The sequence below is a fragment of the Sceloporus undulatus genome, chromosome 6, assembly GCF_019175285.1.
Source record: "Sceloporus undulatus isolate JIND9_A2432 ecotype Alabama chromosome 6, SceUnd_v1.1, whole genome shotgun sequence".
In the NCBI taxonomy this organism is placed as follows: domain Eukaryota; kingdom Metazoa; phylum Chordata; class Lepidosauria; order Squamata; family Phrynosomatidae; genus Sceloporus; species Sceloporus undulatus.
Genome location: NC_056527.1, coordinates 26,861,379 through 26,877,510, shown reverse-complemented (window position 1 = coordinate 26,877,510; position 16,132 = coordinate 26,861,379). Strand labels below are relative to the sequence as shown.

Sequence of the window (16,132 nt, the reverse complement as noted above, 5' to 3'; positions counted from 1 at the left end):
CAGTTTTAAATTTGCCAGTGAGGCAAAAATTGTTCCTTTCTTTTAGTTTTTCCCAGTTTGCCAAAAGATCTTTGCAGACGCAATTGAGCAAATGATCTGTTTCCCACATTTCATGTGAGGCATTCTCAGGAAAAAAAATGTGCTGAGCAGTCATCAGTTTATCATCTGCAATTCTGTGGAAGCTCTTCCTTCCTTTTTCCTTCAGCAGTGAAATTAGCCTAGGGAAACACCGTTTGAACTGTGAATTCCTGTTATTTTAAAATGCCCCCATGTGGCAGGGCATTTCCTTATCATTGGACAACCAGAATGCTCTCCCTGAACTATCAGTTCTCAGAAATGAGCACAGCTTTCCTCCTTGCTGGCCTTAACAAGATATGGTACAAAAAGAACCCATTCCACAGCGTAGTCTGGAGGAAGGGAAGCCAACAGTAACTCACTTACAATGATTGTTCCTTTGCTGATGGTTTTTCTTTCAGTTTGTCATGGTGCAGTTTCACTAGTGGGTAAGTCACAATCCTATCTTGAATATGATGATAGAATTGCAGCTTTGATTTTTTTTCCTTTGCTTAGGAGCAAACAAGCTTTCAAACAGATATTAAGTGTAATTGAGTTGCATGCTGATTTGTATATTACACCAATCTTATCTTTAAAAAAAAAACCCAGCTCAACTAGGGATTTCTGTTGGGTGATGTTTTGGTTAGCAAAATGACTTTTACGCCTTTAAATGTCAAAATGCATTCTCAGTGCCTTATTTAAAACATGAATTCTGGAAATAGGTTGCTTGTTGAGAGTATCTTAAATGCCTATGCATATCATAGAATAAAATATTTATAAGCATATAAAAATAAAAATATAACTTTATTTTTAATAGCATTATGCAACACTATGCAGTTCTAGTGTGATTATATATGCAGTTTTGATCATGAAAGAATAAAAGGATGCCTTTATCTACAGCTGTATAGCTCTGATTTCCTTCTAGTGTTGAGGACAATTGTAAAGTTGTGACCACACAGTGTGTATATTGCTATGGCTGCAGCTCTACAACAAGTTATATCAGAGCGAGGCAATCGAAATCAGTGCGGCTTGTTTCTGAATAAACACACATAATCTATTAGGATAATCAGAAATGCAACATATTGACTTCATGCATATGTAAGAGTTGTAATAGATGAGCCATTGTGAATGCATTCTTTTCAGTGTTTTCCCAAATACTGTACATGCTCTTGATTGTAGAAATATGAGTTTGTAGATGCAACATCTTTTATATGTGTTCTGCTTTGGTATGTTTCGTGTGTCTTATACAGTGCTGTCCCTGCTGAATAGAATTCTGTACATGATTACATTAATCTACAGGTGTAGGAGGTCAAGGAATTTATACCATTGATCTTCTTCCCACTTTTAACATTTTGATAGGATCTTCTATATGGAATATACACATATATCCTCTGTACTCAACACTTAATATTAGGTCATCTAAACAAAGCTCCCTAGATGAAGTAAGATAGAGTTTTTACATGCTACATTTTACATTGGTTCAGATGTTTATGAGATTCTCTGTATCTGGTGATTCATTCCAGAATTGTATCCAGACACAAGAATCTTCACAAATCCACAGTACAGCTGTATCTGTAAGCCAATGTGTTTCAGTGGTTTGAGCACTGGATTATGACTCTGGACACCAGAGTTTGAATCCCTGCTCAGCCACTGAGATTCACTGGATGAGCTTGGGCCAGTCACACTTTTTCAGCCTCAGGGGCAAAGGCAAACCCTCTTTGAATAAATCTTGCCAGAAAACAATGTGATAGCCTCACCTTTGGATTGACATAAGGTAGAAATGACTTGAAGGTACACAATAACAAAACAGCTGTATCTAGGTAGAATGAACACATGCACATTTGTGTAAACAGGTGAATATGTTCACTTTATGTGGACATGTAAAATACCTTATAGAGTTTGCATGGAACACAACTCTCACTTGGGTTGCGCCTGAGGACCTATTGTAAGACATTCTGAGAAAGACTTTTGTGTAGGAGTGAGAAAGGAAGGTTTGAGGGAGGGGGAAAAAATAGAAGGAAACAAAGGAAGATTGTGTAAATAAAAGACACCAAGTAGACAAGACAGTGAAAGACAGAACCACACCTAATGCTTTCAGAACAGCCTTAGCATAATGGCAAGATGAGGCCTTTAGCCATCTTTCAGTCCAGGGCTCTGTAGCCACAGATGGGCCTGAGATAAAACCCTAAGTGGACAGTAGGTTAATCATTTCATATCTCTAAAGAAGAAACATTCCTGTTTGCATGGAAATTTTTCACAGCGCCAAGACCCCTGATTTTCAAAGTTTCTTTCTCATGTGGAGAGTGTTCAGGTTAATAGGAACTTCTCTTCAGATGCACTGTTATTTCCATCACAAAAGCAATAGCAGGTGAGAGCTAGGGCTACCAGTTCAGGATTGACCCTGAGGTCTCCAGGCCAAAACCTGAGACCTAGGGGCAAGTACTGGTGATTTCAATAAATGTTAAGTAGCAACCACAGTTGGTCAGAGCTTGTCATTTAAGTTGGAAATTAAGAATGAAATATTAACTAAAGGGGCTGCCAAAGGTACTGTGCAGTAGACAGTTGACCATTCACATGTTGGAGCTGATAAGATGAATTATAAGTGTCATTACATTTTTATCCCTCCCTTTCTGCAATGAATTTGGAGTGATTTACAAAATCTCTCCCCCCCCCCCCCGCTTTTAATCCTCACAAACACCCCAGAAAGGACTTACTGACTAAAGACAATCCTGACAGCAGCATCTGGCATCCTAAGGCAGCTGCCAAGGCCCACAAATATTACCTCCCACTAGGAGATTGAGGACATGGGAAAAGTCCAAGGGTTTGTGTCCTGTTATTCAGAGTCTGGAAGTTCTAGTTTATGGGACTATAGTGGTTGGGGGGAAGTGAATTCCAGTGGGTTCAGCAGGGCTTAATTCCAAGTACATAAGCAGAATATTGTTGCCCTGATAACACATTTACTTTAATTTTTAAACCTTTTAGTGTCACTTAATTTATTCTAATGGAATGAAAAAATGCAGTGGCTATGGTTCAAGATGCAGTCCCATATCCACTTACTTGGACACAGACCCTATTGCACTGAGTAGCCATACCAGGACTGCCATATCAATTTGTTTATAACATTTCAGGTTGTGTGTTTCTGTTCTTTCAAATGGTCCATAACAATATTTCAAAAAAATTGCAAGCATTGCACATATTAGTTTACATAAACCTCTTTTAATGGTTGGTGCAACAATGCACTTTATCATCATTGGTGATAATTGTACATTTCCTTGTATTGTCAGTAAGAAAAACAGACTGGCAAACACCAAGAATTTGTGTCTGCAGTCCAGCACTCATCAGCTTTATACTGCTTCCTAATGGGTTGGAAGCCAAGGAGGACAAGAGGAGGAAACCAGCTTAGGGATGAGATAAGTCTAGGTCAGCTTTTTCACTGAAACAGAAGAACATTAATTTCCCGTTTACTATTCTGCTAAAGAGACACCTCTGGTATTTCAACAATAAAAATATGATGTCTTACAAGTTATCATGAATATATACACACATATGAATGACCAATCAAACATGATCTTTTTTTCAATGTCCAAAATTTTAAGAGAGGACCAGGAAAAACCTCCTTTTGAAATTTCAGAGAGCTGGATACCAGCAAATCCTCCAACATATCACAGATGAAAACCAAGACATGTGTTGCAAAGCACCATTGCTGTCAAGATGGTAAAAGTTATTAACAAGGAAGAACATGCAAGCTAGAAGAGGCTACAGCAGTTTACTTTTACCTGAGTCTAGTGGGAAGGACAAGATCATGTCCTCCTCTCTATTAACCTCATTGAATTCAAACTATTTTTGCACTTTGCATTCAGTTTGCAATAATTGAAGTAAAATGAGGAAGAAAGAGGTAAAAGGGAAGGAGAAGAAAGAAGCTGGAACATTTTAAAAGCAGCTGAAAAAGGTGGATGACAGAGAATTAATTTGTCTCTGCCCAACAGACTCTTGGGGGATATGTACCAGGGACAGGGAACTTGGATGTTCAGTTGGTTTTGGACTGTATCAGTTCTAGAAAACATAGCCAGTGGTGAGCTAGACAGGGAGCTGTAGTCCAGCAATATTTGGGGGAACCATAAATAGTCGAGTCAGCCTTGACTAATAGTAGTCCTATAAGCGAAACACTCCCTCAACTGTTCTGCTGGCATCTTGTAACCTCCTTGTTTGAAACTATCCATCTAGTATATGGCCTTCCTCTCTTTCTGCAACCTTCACCTTTCCTAGCATTATTGTCTTTTCCAGTGAGTTGGTCTTCACATGACTTAGCAGCATGCTAGTATCCTGCGAGGGCCATATTTATGAGTAACACTTTGTAGTGTGGAGGATCTGTCTCTTTTAGAGACAGAATTAAAGGACAATAACAAATTGGATGAGAGAACATGCTCTGCTTTGTACAGCAAGTCTAAGTTGCTCTAGTCCTGTTGACTGTTTTCTTTGTTTATTATTTCGTCCACTGTATCATTGTGCATTTAAAAGTTATCTTTTTACCATTTAAAAAAAAGGAATAAAATTCTCCAAATTTTTTTGCGGGGGAGGCACTTTGGTTTAGATCAAAGGATTATAGTCGCAACCAGGAGTGTAGCTACTTGGGGGTGGGGGGTGGGTGGGGGTGAGGGCATTGACACCCAACAAGAATTCATGACATTTTCCTCCAGTGCCCAGATTTCTAGCTCTGCAGTAATGTAAAACTTCAGCTGAGCATTTAGAAATAGTTTAGGCATCCAAAGAAAAGAAGGAGACAGAGTTACCAAGGGGATGTGAGTATAGCAAATCAAAGAGTCCTAGTTATAAATGATTTTCACTGCTTCAGTCTGTGCTCTGCTAGAAATTTGGTGACTAAAAAAAGTTCAATAGGGGGTTGCAAAATTCCTGATTGGAACATCCCCAAATCAGGGGAATTTAAACCACAGAACAGCATAAACTAAAGATCACATAAATTAAAAATCACAGATGTTACTTATACCTTAAATCCAAGAAATACACTGCAATCTTCTAAATACATGGCGATATTCTATAGAAAAATCCAATTTAAAGCCAGAACTAAAGCTACGTTAAAAACACACACACACAAGGAAATTGAGACTACACACTACCCCAACAAGGAAATTTTAAACATAAGCACATTCAGCATGCCTGCCATCTATCTGAACTTCCGTTCCAAATAAAGACAAGAGGTAAATTCCACTTTCTGCTATTGCGGGTCATTGCGACTCTAAGTCAAACAAATACCATTGTTTCAGAACTGGAGGAAGTTTGATTATTTACTTTCCATTAGCCTTGTTGAATGTCTAACTCAGTGGTCCTCAAACCTTTTCAGGCTACCACCCCCTCTCCTCTTGAGGGACAACACTAGAAGCCCCTTCATGCTTATTTCTTGATATTAGGTCTACTGCTCTACTGCACATTCAAAACAAATCGTGGTCACTGCTCCTTTGCACCTAGTCACTCAGCACCTGGCAGAGCAGTGAATGAGAAGCCTCTTGCTTGTTCCAGGCTTTGTGGCAAAGGTCAGTGCACACGACAGGCTTCTTACTTGTTGCTCAACTGGCTGCTTGGTTGCTCCTTTCAGGCTAACTACCGTAGGTGCAACAAGAAAAGCTACTCCCCAACGAGGAAGGGCTCTTAATTCCTCTTCACCAGGATGGAAAGGGGTGCATCCGACATCCCATATTTCTCTGTGGCAAGGAAGGACTCTAAATAAAAGAGAGGCAATAAAAGTGAAGTACTCTTTTGAAGAATCAATCCTGGATACTCCTTCTCCTCCTTCCCTAGAGATGTGCCTTTCCACACAGCTTCCAGTTGTTCCCTCCCAAAACTTTGTTTATTCTGTTACCTCTTCTCTTGGCTTGTCGGACAAAAGAAAGTAGGAGAAGCAACACAGTTCCAACTGGCCAGCCAACTCTCGGCAGAGCTCACAAAGTTTAAGCAGGGGCCCAAATGTGAAAGCTCCTTTTTTGCCACTGCTTCTTCCCCTCTGCCATGTGTCTATCCCCTCATTAGAGATATTCAGGAAAGCAGTGAAAACCGACCTATTTCGCCAAGCATACCCAGATATGTTATAAGATAATGACTGACATGCCCCTGAATTGAGATGCTGCTTAATTCCCAATTGTACTGTATTATGTATTATATGGTTATTCTTAACCATTAGTTAATATATTGGTTTTAATCTTTATAATGGGTTAGAGAATTTTAATTATTTGTACTGTAATTTTATTAGTCTGTAACCCCGCTTCGATCCAATTGGGAGAGGCGGGGAAACACAAATAAAATTATTATTATTATTATTATTATTATTATTATTATTATTATTATTATTATTATTATTATTATTATGCTGTAGTGTAGTGTTAGTTGAGATCAAAGAAGTTTCCATTCATTTGCCCATAATTTGAGTACATGTCAGGGAGTTAATCCTGGTTCAAAAGTCATGGTATTGGGGAATATAGCTCAAGCAATAACCTTTTGATTTAAGCAGATGTTTTCCCCACCAATTTAAGAAAGGTGGTTGAGCAAAGCCTTTGGACATTCTGGTTTTAAGCAAAATCTTTAAAATAGAAGATTAAACACATGACCCAATACTTGAAATACAATGGGGAGTTATATGGGGTATTTATTTAGATTATGCATTTGTGTTGGTTTTTCATGGCTGATTGATTGATTGTTGTTGTTGGCATTACTCTATTTCCCACGGCAGGTATTTTTTCTTTGTACATACTTCATATACCCGTGTACAAGTTGATCTCATGTATAGGTAAAGGGGAGATTTCAGGGTCAAAATCATGGATTTTTATATGACCTGTGGATAAGCCGAGGGTAAAACTTAGGGGGCTATTACAAAGGATGGAATGGGGAAAATATGACTTCTACTCCTTCTTTTCCTAACACCAATTCCCAGGTGCTGGAGGAGAGGTTTTAACATCAGATTGAGAAGGGAAGCAAGTGGTGTTAAATGTGGAGCTTCTTCCATGGGAAGCAGAGGCTTGCAAATCGGACTGGGAATCTCTTTCACACACAACACACACAGAGAAAAAACACAGTACCTAGAGGCACCAAGAGTGGGGTATCAGGCTTGCTTGTTTTAGGACCTTTCTAAGCAGTACTAGTTATTGACCCACATATAAGTTGGCCCAGGATTTTAGAGTCAATTCTGGGGCATGCATTTCTTGACTTAGAGTCAGGTATATATGATAGTTCCCTAAAAACAGTTGCGGTGCTGCTACACTCCTCACTGACCATTAGTAATTGTTTGCTACAATTTGCTATATACCAATACACTATACTGATCTCTAACCAAAATATACTGCTCTCTAACCATTTCTTGTTAATAACTCTGATATTGTATTTAATTTTTTGCTTATGATAATTCTGTTAAGCTTTATTAGGGCTAGTATATTTTTCTTTTTTAAGCACTTCCATAAAGCTTCAGGAGACCTGCTGGAGATATAAGTGGAACCATATGTTAGTATTTTACATTCACTTTACATTTGTGTGACACCACTGAGAAGGCCTGTCTGTAATGAGATCTAATTGATCTTAGGCAATGGATCAGTAAGTAGTGGTCCAAAAGTTATATTAAAGCAAGGGGGATTCACAGAACTGCTTGATTCAATTATACAAATGACTATTTGCCAATTTTTCTATTTATCTTACATTTTTGTACAGATACAAGTAAATTTTTAATATATAATGAAGACCACAAGCTTTGCGTACATGCTGTCAGTTCAAGCTACGTTACTGCCAGTACCTGTAACCATGAAAATGAAGAACAAAAATTCAGATGGATTTCCAGTCACCAACTAATGAGTATCTCTTTGAAGTTATGTTTTGGAGTGTCTTCAAAGATTGACTGGACACCTATTAGTCTGTACCCTTGTGACTCAGAAAGCAATCTCCAAAAATGGGAATGCAGAAATGATACGCTTTTTGCCATCCAAGGAGCAGATCTTTTTTTCAATTATGGTAACCGTAATGAAAAGAGAATTATGTTGTACAAAGGATCAGGCGGATGGAGTAGATGGAAGGTCTATGGAACCAAAGATGACTTGTGCTCCCGGGGCTATGAAGGTAAACCTGGCCATGTTTTTAATTTGAGTTAAATTCTTTAGTCATGATATCATGGAATGCACATAACCAAAAGCCCATAGTGATCACTGTACTTACTTGTCACGTTGGGAGAGTCTCGTTATATCAAAATTGTCCAAATTATAAGGAGGATTTTACCACAGATGAATATTCTGCAGCCAAGATGGTAACACACTTCCATGGTAGTATAAATATAGGCCAGTATTATTATGCCAGATCCCACATTTGCTGTATTGATTACTCAGGAAGCAGCATGGCCTTGAGTTCACCCATATCTCAAAAGCTCCCTAGCCGCCAGATCAGATAGATGTATGAGAGAATGCTACATGTGTATGTACAAGGGGCTGCACTTATACAGCCTCTGAGAACGACTTGCACAATGATTTTTACACTAGTGTTGTGTCCAGACAGGATTTCAATTTGTGTCATAATTTCTGTAGTTAAAACAGACCTTTCCAATTGGACACTTTCCAGATGTGCTTGATTACAATTCCCACTGACCAATCAGATATCGTACCCTTCAGTGTTTCACAGATGAAAACTGGGACATGTGTGATCAAGCAACATTGGAGTGTGGTCAAGATGGCAGAAGTTATGAATGACAAAGAACACACAAGTTAGGAGAGGCTGCAGCATTTTATTTTTGCCTGAACCTCCTGGAAAAGTTAAGAATGTACCCTCTCTTCTCCTCTTCCCTCACTGAGGTAATAGAGTACAAATTACTTATGCACATTGGACTCAGTTTGCAGCTACTAAAGTGAAGTAAACTGAGGATGATGGAAAGTAGTAGTAGGAGAAAGAAACTGCAACATTTCAAAGCAGCTACAAAAAGTGGGATGACAGAAGATTAATTGTCACCATCACTGATAAACTGGGACAGTTGGAGGGTATGAGATAAAAGCAATTCCTAGGCTGTCAGGAGCACATCAGGTGTTTGGACAAATATGACTTAGAGCATGACTTGATGGCAGAATCAGATTACAGATCAATAGATAACATGAACAGAATATGTATAAAAATATCCCATTATTCAGAAAACAGACCAGAATGTGACCCTGGAGATTATCAGATGGGGGATGAAACATTCTTGTCCTGTCCTTTCCCCCTTTTTATAGTGTGATTGTGAGAAGATTTTCTTATGATGTTCTGCTTATCCCATCATTATCCTGGACAGAAAGCAAGATTGACTGTGATTGCGTGAAAGACTTTCAAATGACGTCACACAGATCCCATCATTGTCTCATCGCTGAAGCTCCATTGCCCAGCATTTTGCATTAATGGGAGTTCACGTTAATGCAATGCCTCTTCAATGACAGGACAATAACGCTGCAATCTGAAAACTTTTCATGGGATCACAGTCAAAGACGAATAAGGATGGGAGAATGAACCTGTCCTTATCCCATCTGAGTGTGATAATTCTCCCTTATCAGTCTGCTTTTGAGATGCTATCTGCAGATTCACAGTTTCCATGATACTCCCCCAAGGAAAATCCAAAATTGTAGGTAATTGTGTTGAACCAGTTTTAGGAGTTTTCAATTTCCAGCATAGCTAATGGATCTTAATTGGCTATTCAAGATCGTAACAAAACAAAATAATTTGGATTATCACAGGGCCAACTCATAGAAGTACACTGTTGCTGGAAAAATGCAGTTATTGTGAAGATTTCAGCTAGTTCAATGGGAAAGGAAAACTTTTCTCTTCTCTCTCTCTTCCTCTCTTCTCAGATATGTTTACCTTGAAAGGCAATGACAACGGAGCACCATGTGTATTCCCTTTCCTGTATGGCGGCAACTGGTATGCCGAGTGTACAAATGTTGCCAGGTCAGATGGCCTTCTGTGGTGTTCAACAACGAGAAACTATGATACGGACAAAAAATATGGCTTTTGCCCAGTGAAATGTGAGTTTTGCAGTGTTCTTTTAGAAGTATGAATCATAAAATTAAAACATATTTAATGTCCATGCGAAGGCTAACAACTGTTTAGGAGCATGCTAAGTGATTAATTACCAGTCTTTTACCCAACTGTTATATCATTTACAGTATATGCATATGAATGTACATATTGCAAAAATGTCAGTATAGAGTTTTGTTTTGTTTTTTTCACAAAAAGTGCACAAGTCAATGATTTAATAAATGAAAGGCACTACTCATGGTGAGAAACGTCATTCAAAATATTTTCTTTTCCTTTTACAGTGACACACTAGAATGTAAACAGGTCTAGACAATAAAGTACCTTCTCTGGTTCTCTAGTTATGGCTTGTCAACTCTGGTTGATTTCACTGTTTAATGTTCTAATTGGCTGGTCAATAGATTAAAGTGTGCCTGCAAACTCAGCACAGCAAGGGTGGGACAACTGTGGCCCATGGTCTGTTTTTGTGGCCCTCAGTCCACCCTCCCCAAGAAAAGTATTTTTTTTTAAAAAAAAGTTTTCCCCTCAAAATGTTCTCAAATGTCCTCTAGGAGATGTGGGCATTTTCTCCATGTTTTGACCCCCCTCTCTCTGTATGTTGGGGATTGTAGACCCCTATAATTAGGATCCCATTCTACAGATAACAATTAGGAACCCACTCCACAGATATTTGTACACAGCAGGCAGTGAGAGATGGTTGATGTCAGGTATGGAGTAGCTGAGGGACAGAAAACAGAATAACTCTGTAATTTCACATCTGTGATCTCCATAATTAATGATGCATTTTCTTTGGTCTTACCATCATGAATATTGGAGATATATATTGGTTTTTTAATTTTTTTTATTTTGTAGCTGATGGAATGCAGCAGCTATGGAAAAAAGACCCTTTGACAGATATGCAATATCAGATAAACTCAGATGCTGCACTAACATGGTACCAAGCTAGTAAAAGTTGTGAGCAACAAAGTGCCCACCTGCTGAGCATCACAGAGCTTCATGAGCAAACATGGCTGACAGGTAAGTCATTGTTGAGTATTTTCTAACATTTTGTTCATTATAGCACACAACAAAGGGAAGAACTTAAAACCTGTACCATACAAACTCTTGTTGTCTCTGCTTCTGACCTTTCTTGGCTGCTAATGTGTGCCTAGTTTGCATACACTTACAACAATTGCACTCATTTATAGCTTTTCCATGATCAGGAATTCTGGAAAAAATAAATTCTGGATGGCACAAAAACAGCCTTGTCTAGTCATATATTAAGACTCTAGTCAGATATTAAACTGAAGGTGTGGAAGTTGGGATCAGAGATGCCCACTATTTCAACATACAGAAAGTTATTCCTGAACAGATATAACAGAAATGTTATTCCTTTGTAAATATTAGTGGACTGTTCTGTCTTAAGAATCATGGTGTTATATATCTGTATCAACACAGTGAACAAATTTGAACTCAGATTTAGCAATCCAATCTAGCATGTAAGTGATAAATAAAATTTCTTATAGAATGATATTATAAAGCAGCCTGAAGTTTTGCATTACAACTTCTATCAGCCTTTGCCACTATAAAGAATTGTCAAGGATGGGGACTGCTATAGTCCAAAACCTCTTGAGGGAACCATGTTGAGGAAGTTTACTATAAGGACCCTGCATACACTGAGTAAAAGATTTGCACTCACTGGAAATATTGCTTGACACAGGGACATAGTGTGCTTACATGTACTCAGTCACACCACTGACTCAACTGTCCCATTGATGTTGAAACTGACTAGCACTAGCTCCCCTGGGATTCAGGCAAGAGATGTTTCACCTAAAGATGAGTCCCAGTTTTGGGGAAATAGTCAAATAGAAATAAAGATAAGAAGGAGAAGAAGTTTATGGTCATTAGAATATGACTGGCATGTGATATAAAAGTGAGATAATGTTCTCCTCGTCTTCCTTTATTATATATCCCACTCTTTCCCCAAAACTGGGACTCAGAGCAGTTTACAAAATTAAAAATTCTACAATTAAAAACACAGAAAATGTTACATTAAAAGAGAATTCAATTATTACACTATTAATTTTATTCTGTTAAAAATCTCTGATGTTGAAGTCTGAGTACAGGGATATATTAAATTAATAGTGCACAATAAAGTGCCTTTTTAAAAAAAGGAGAGCATTGTCCCAGTTCTGCCTGCCCACATCTGCCTTGGAAGGTATTGCTCTTGAGATTAGTTACATAGGATAAAGATGTGGTGATTTTGCAGTCAGGCAAAATGCTTAGTCACAGTTTATTTTCTTTAATAAATTAGATCACATATTCCAGGCTTATGTTTTGAAATTTGAGAGATTTGAAAGTCAGAAATAAATGGCTGACCACTGAAATGTTGTAGCCTGAGACATGCCCTTACCAATTCCAGCTCTTATTATCCTTTCTCCACATTACCTGTCTCACCATATACATCACACCTTCCCTAGCATAATGCTCTCCAGATGTGTTGGAGTACAATTCTCACAAGCCCTCAGGCAGTATGTATACTCCAACACATCTGGAGAGCATGGGCTTAGGGAAGACTGCTGGAGGGATGCACTTTCCAACTGCCCCTTTTCTCAATGCTGTCCCAGTATAATTTCTGCCAACTCCTGTTTCTTCCCTTTATCCCTTATATGTTATATGAGAAGAGTTAATTATATGAGAAGAGTAATATTATTTTATTTGCCAGAAGGATGTGATCAACCTCTTGTTCCCATATGCCCAAAATAATACTGTAGGTTGCAGGTGATTCACTACTTGCAACATGTTACTCTAAGTTCTGAAATTCCATAGGTTTCGCTTACACCAGCAATCATTTTCTAAAAAGTGACATTGTGACAGAAGTTGTTTCTGCAGTAAATGCTTCAATGGTTTTTGAAATTCTCCTTAATTCTTTTTCCTTCTCCACCTGACCTTGTCCAATAGCCTATAACTGTTGTTACCTGCTGTGAAGGTTGTATGTCTGAGACTGATAACTTGCTGTATTTTGCACGCCCACATAGGGTTAACTTCCAGTTTGACTACTGAACTCTGGTTTGGTCTTAACGGTTTGGACTTCAACAGTGGATGGCAGTGGAGTAATGGCCATCCTTTCAGATATCTAAACTGGGCACCAGGTAACTATTTCTGTTATTATTTTACTATATTTTACCTATATTTCCCCACACCCTCAATTTTGCTCATACATTAGTGTTCCCTGTTGTATCTTTTCCCTGTTGAATTAACTTTCATTTTGTCCCTATTACAATGCAAATCACAATGAGCCCATTCATGGACTCTCTTTGAAGGTCTTGTTTCAATATTCAAAACTGTCATTCTGGGCTTAAGTTAGTATGGCTGGAGTTGACATGGAAAGATCTAAGTGGTCTGAGACCTGAATAGTTCAGGGACTGCTTGCTTCCACACTAACCTCCCGGTTATCTGAAATTAGCTAAAACACAGCTTCAGGATCTGTCATACTTGGTTAGATTGTCTTCCACAAGTAGGACCTTCTTAGTTGCCACCCTGAGTTTCCTATTAGTATTTTTGTTATAATATCTAAGCATAGAATTTTGTTTTAGGTTATTTTCATTTGTTAGGTTATGATTCTTCATTGCTGCCTGTTAATGCTTTGTTGCTTCTTTTGGTCATTGCTATTTGTGGTTTTATTTATCTTACTGTTTTCAGTTATATTTATATTTTTTGTTGATGCTGGTCATATTTTTTTTTCTATAAACTGCCATGAAACCCTTGGAGTGAAATAAGAAATATTTGTCATTGCAGTCATTTCACAAATAATAATTATATTAATTATTGTCCAGTGCACAAATCAATATTGTAAATTAAGTACCACATTTTCTTTAAAACAGCCTATCTATCTTTTAACCACTAACTTCAATTCACCTTCTTACCACATACTATGATTCCCTGGTTTTTATCCACCTCAGGCACCAAAAGAGGTTGCCTAATAAACCATTCATGGGTTGTGGCTAGTGGGATGCTGGCATGATGTTTAATTTGGATTTAAATTCAGAGACATAGCTTTGTTAGTCTGGAATACCAGTATACAAATGATCTTGTAACACCTTTGAGACTCACTGTGTGAGAGAAGTTGTAGCATAAACTTTCATAGACTTAGGCCTCCTTTCTCAGCTTCATGGAGTGAACTGGTGCCCAGGAAAGGCCTTTATAATCAAACTGTATGAATAGCCATAGAAAATGCAAAACCTGTGGCTATGGTGATGTGGTGACCACTTCAGTTTTAACTAGGGTCATTGAGGAGCAAAGGCAGGAGAAAAGTTGTTGCCTAAGCCCAGGGTGCGTGGATGACCATATGAATGGTGGACGGAGTTTTGGAATGTGGTGTGTGCTGGCTTGAAACCAGAAAGAAGATGTGATAACCTGGCTCAGAGCATCCTTGTGAGGTTGGGGTGTTCTAATATAGATTGGATTTAAATTGCTAGGAGACAATTTAAAGCAATGTGTGTTGTTGTTGGTGAATCATTCATATTTTAAGACCAACTACAGAGGAAGTTTCCCTTGGAATTAAATACCGTAGTCTACATTTTAACCATAATTAGAATGGCAGCTTGGATCATTTCAACCTTTACTCTGACTGCAAAGTTAGTTTGTTTATTTGCTACATGTATATACTTCTTTTCCTTTAACCTCTGAACAACAACCCCGTGAGGTAGACAAGATCAACATCAACCAGTGCATATCATGGCTCAACGGTGATTAGAACCCATATCTTCCAGGTCCTGCTCCATCACTTGAAACACTATACCATATTGGCACTGACATTGTATAGTAAATACCTCTTAAATGTTCTTTGATTATAATAGGATTTATAAAAAAAAGACCATTCATTAAATTATGGCCTGCATAGTGTATAATTTTCTTGTTTGTATCTGTTACTTAAAGGAAGTCCTTCTCCAGAGCCTGGAAAAATCTGTGGAACATTTAATCCTGGTAAAAATGGCAAATGGGAAAGCCAAGAATGTGGAAGGAAACTTGGTTACATTTGTAAAAAAGGAAATGCTCTTCCCAACAGCTTCATTAATCCTTCAGGTAGGTTGCTGGATACAGCATTGTATGATTTAACAAACTGGCACTATGCTCATGCTATATGGGAGATCTTTCCAATAATTTTTTTTGTGGGGTGTTCAGGCTATGTGGCCATGTTCTAGAAGAGTTTATTCCTGATGTTTCACCTGTATCTGTGGCTGGTATCTTCAGTGAAGAATTTCTCTGAGGATGCCAGCTACAGATACAGGCAAAACATCAGGAATAAAGTCTTCTAGAACATGGCCACATAGCCCAAAAAACCCACAAAGAACTATGGATGCCGGCCATGAAAGCCTTTGATTGATCTTTCCAATGTTTTGGTTTTGGTTTTAAGATGCATTTTTGATCCCTTTCAAAAGTTTGCCCCTCAAAGTCTTTAAAACAACTAGCTTTTAGACAAGGATATATATTTTTAAAGGTTATGTTGGTTAGTTAAAACAGGAACATATAATCAGGTGGCCTGTGTACCAAAGTTTCTTACCATACCATACCATAACCTTTATTAGGCATCTCAAATAAAAAAAACATCATACAAGTTAAAATTTTAAACTAAAATCATTAAGATAAATACTTTAAAATTCCGTCCGTGTAACATGTAATTCTATGGACTACAGTTGTTCAATTTATACCAGATTTTTGTTGCCTCCATTAGAAAATTTGCCATCACTCGTGTAATCTGCTCATTGCAATCCTCCAATAAATGCACTAAAGTTATATCCATTACACAGTAGTTCATTTCCATTAGTTTCTTTATCAAATTCTTTCTCGGTTTTTGATATAATGGGCAAAGAAAAACAATATGTTGGAGGGTATCTGGAACTGCCTCACATATACAAAGACGATTAACAAATGGAATTTTCATATATCTCCCCTTAGTAACACATGACGGATGGATGTTCAGCCTTGCAAAAAGGAAGGCTTTCCTCGCAGCCTGAAGGGACAACGATTGAAAATATTTTGGTATCTCACCACAACAGGGGGG

The 16,132-nt window shown here is 38.1% G+C and overlaps 1 protein-coding gene across 1 annotated transcript in view; it reads left to right on the top strand.

Moving 5' to 3' along the window:
* The first annotated feature begins 306 nt into the window (after nucleotides 1-306).
* The window catches only part of LOC121934053 (macrophage mannose receptor 1-like), a 66,687-nt gene continuing 50,861 nt past the window's right edge, over nucleotides 307-16,132 (top strand). The window contains exons 1-6 of the mRNA XM_042474037.1: nucleotides 307-503; nucleotides 7,762-8,163; nucleotides 9,906-10,079; nucleotides 10,942-11,106; nucleotides 13,107-13,220; nucleotides 15,007-15,153. Coding sequence (XP_042329971.1) covers nucleotides 443-503; nucleotides 7,762-8,163; nucleotides 9,906-10,079; nucleotides 10,942-11,106; nucleotides 13,107-13,220; nucleotides 15,007-15,153 — 1,063 coding nt within the window. The 5' untranslated portion in view covers nucleotides 307-442. The remainder of the gene's footprint in view (nucleotides 504-7,761; nucleotides 8,164-9,905; nucleotides 10,080-10,941; nucleotides 11,107-13,106; nucleotides 13,221-15,006; nucleotides 15,154-16,132) is intronic.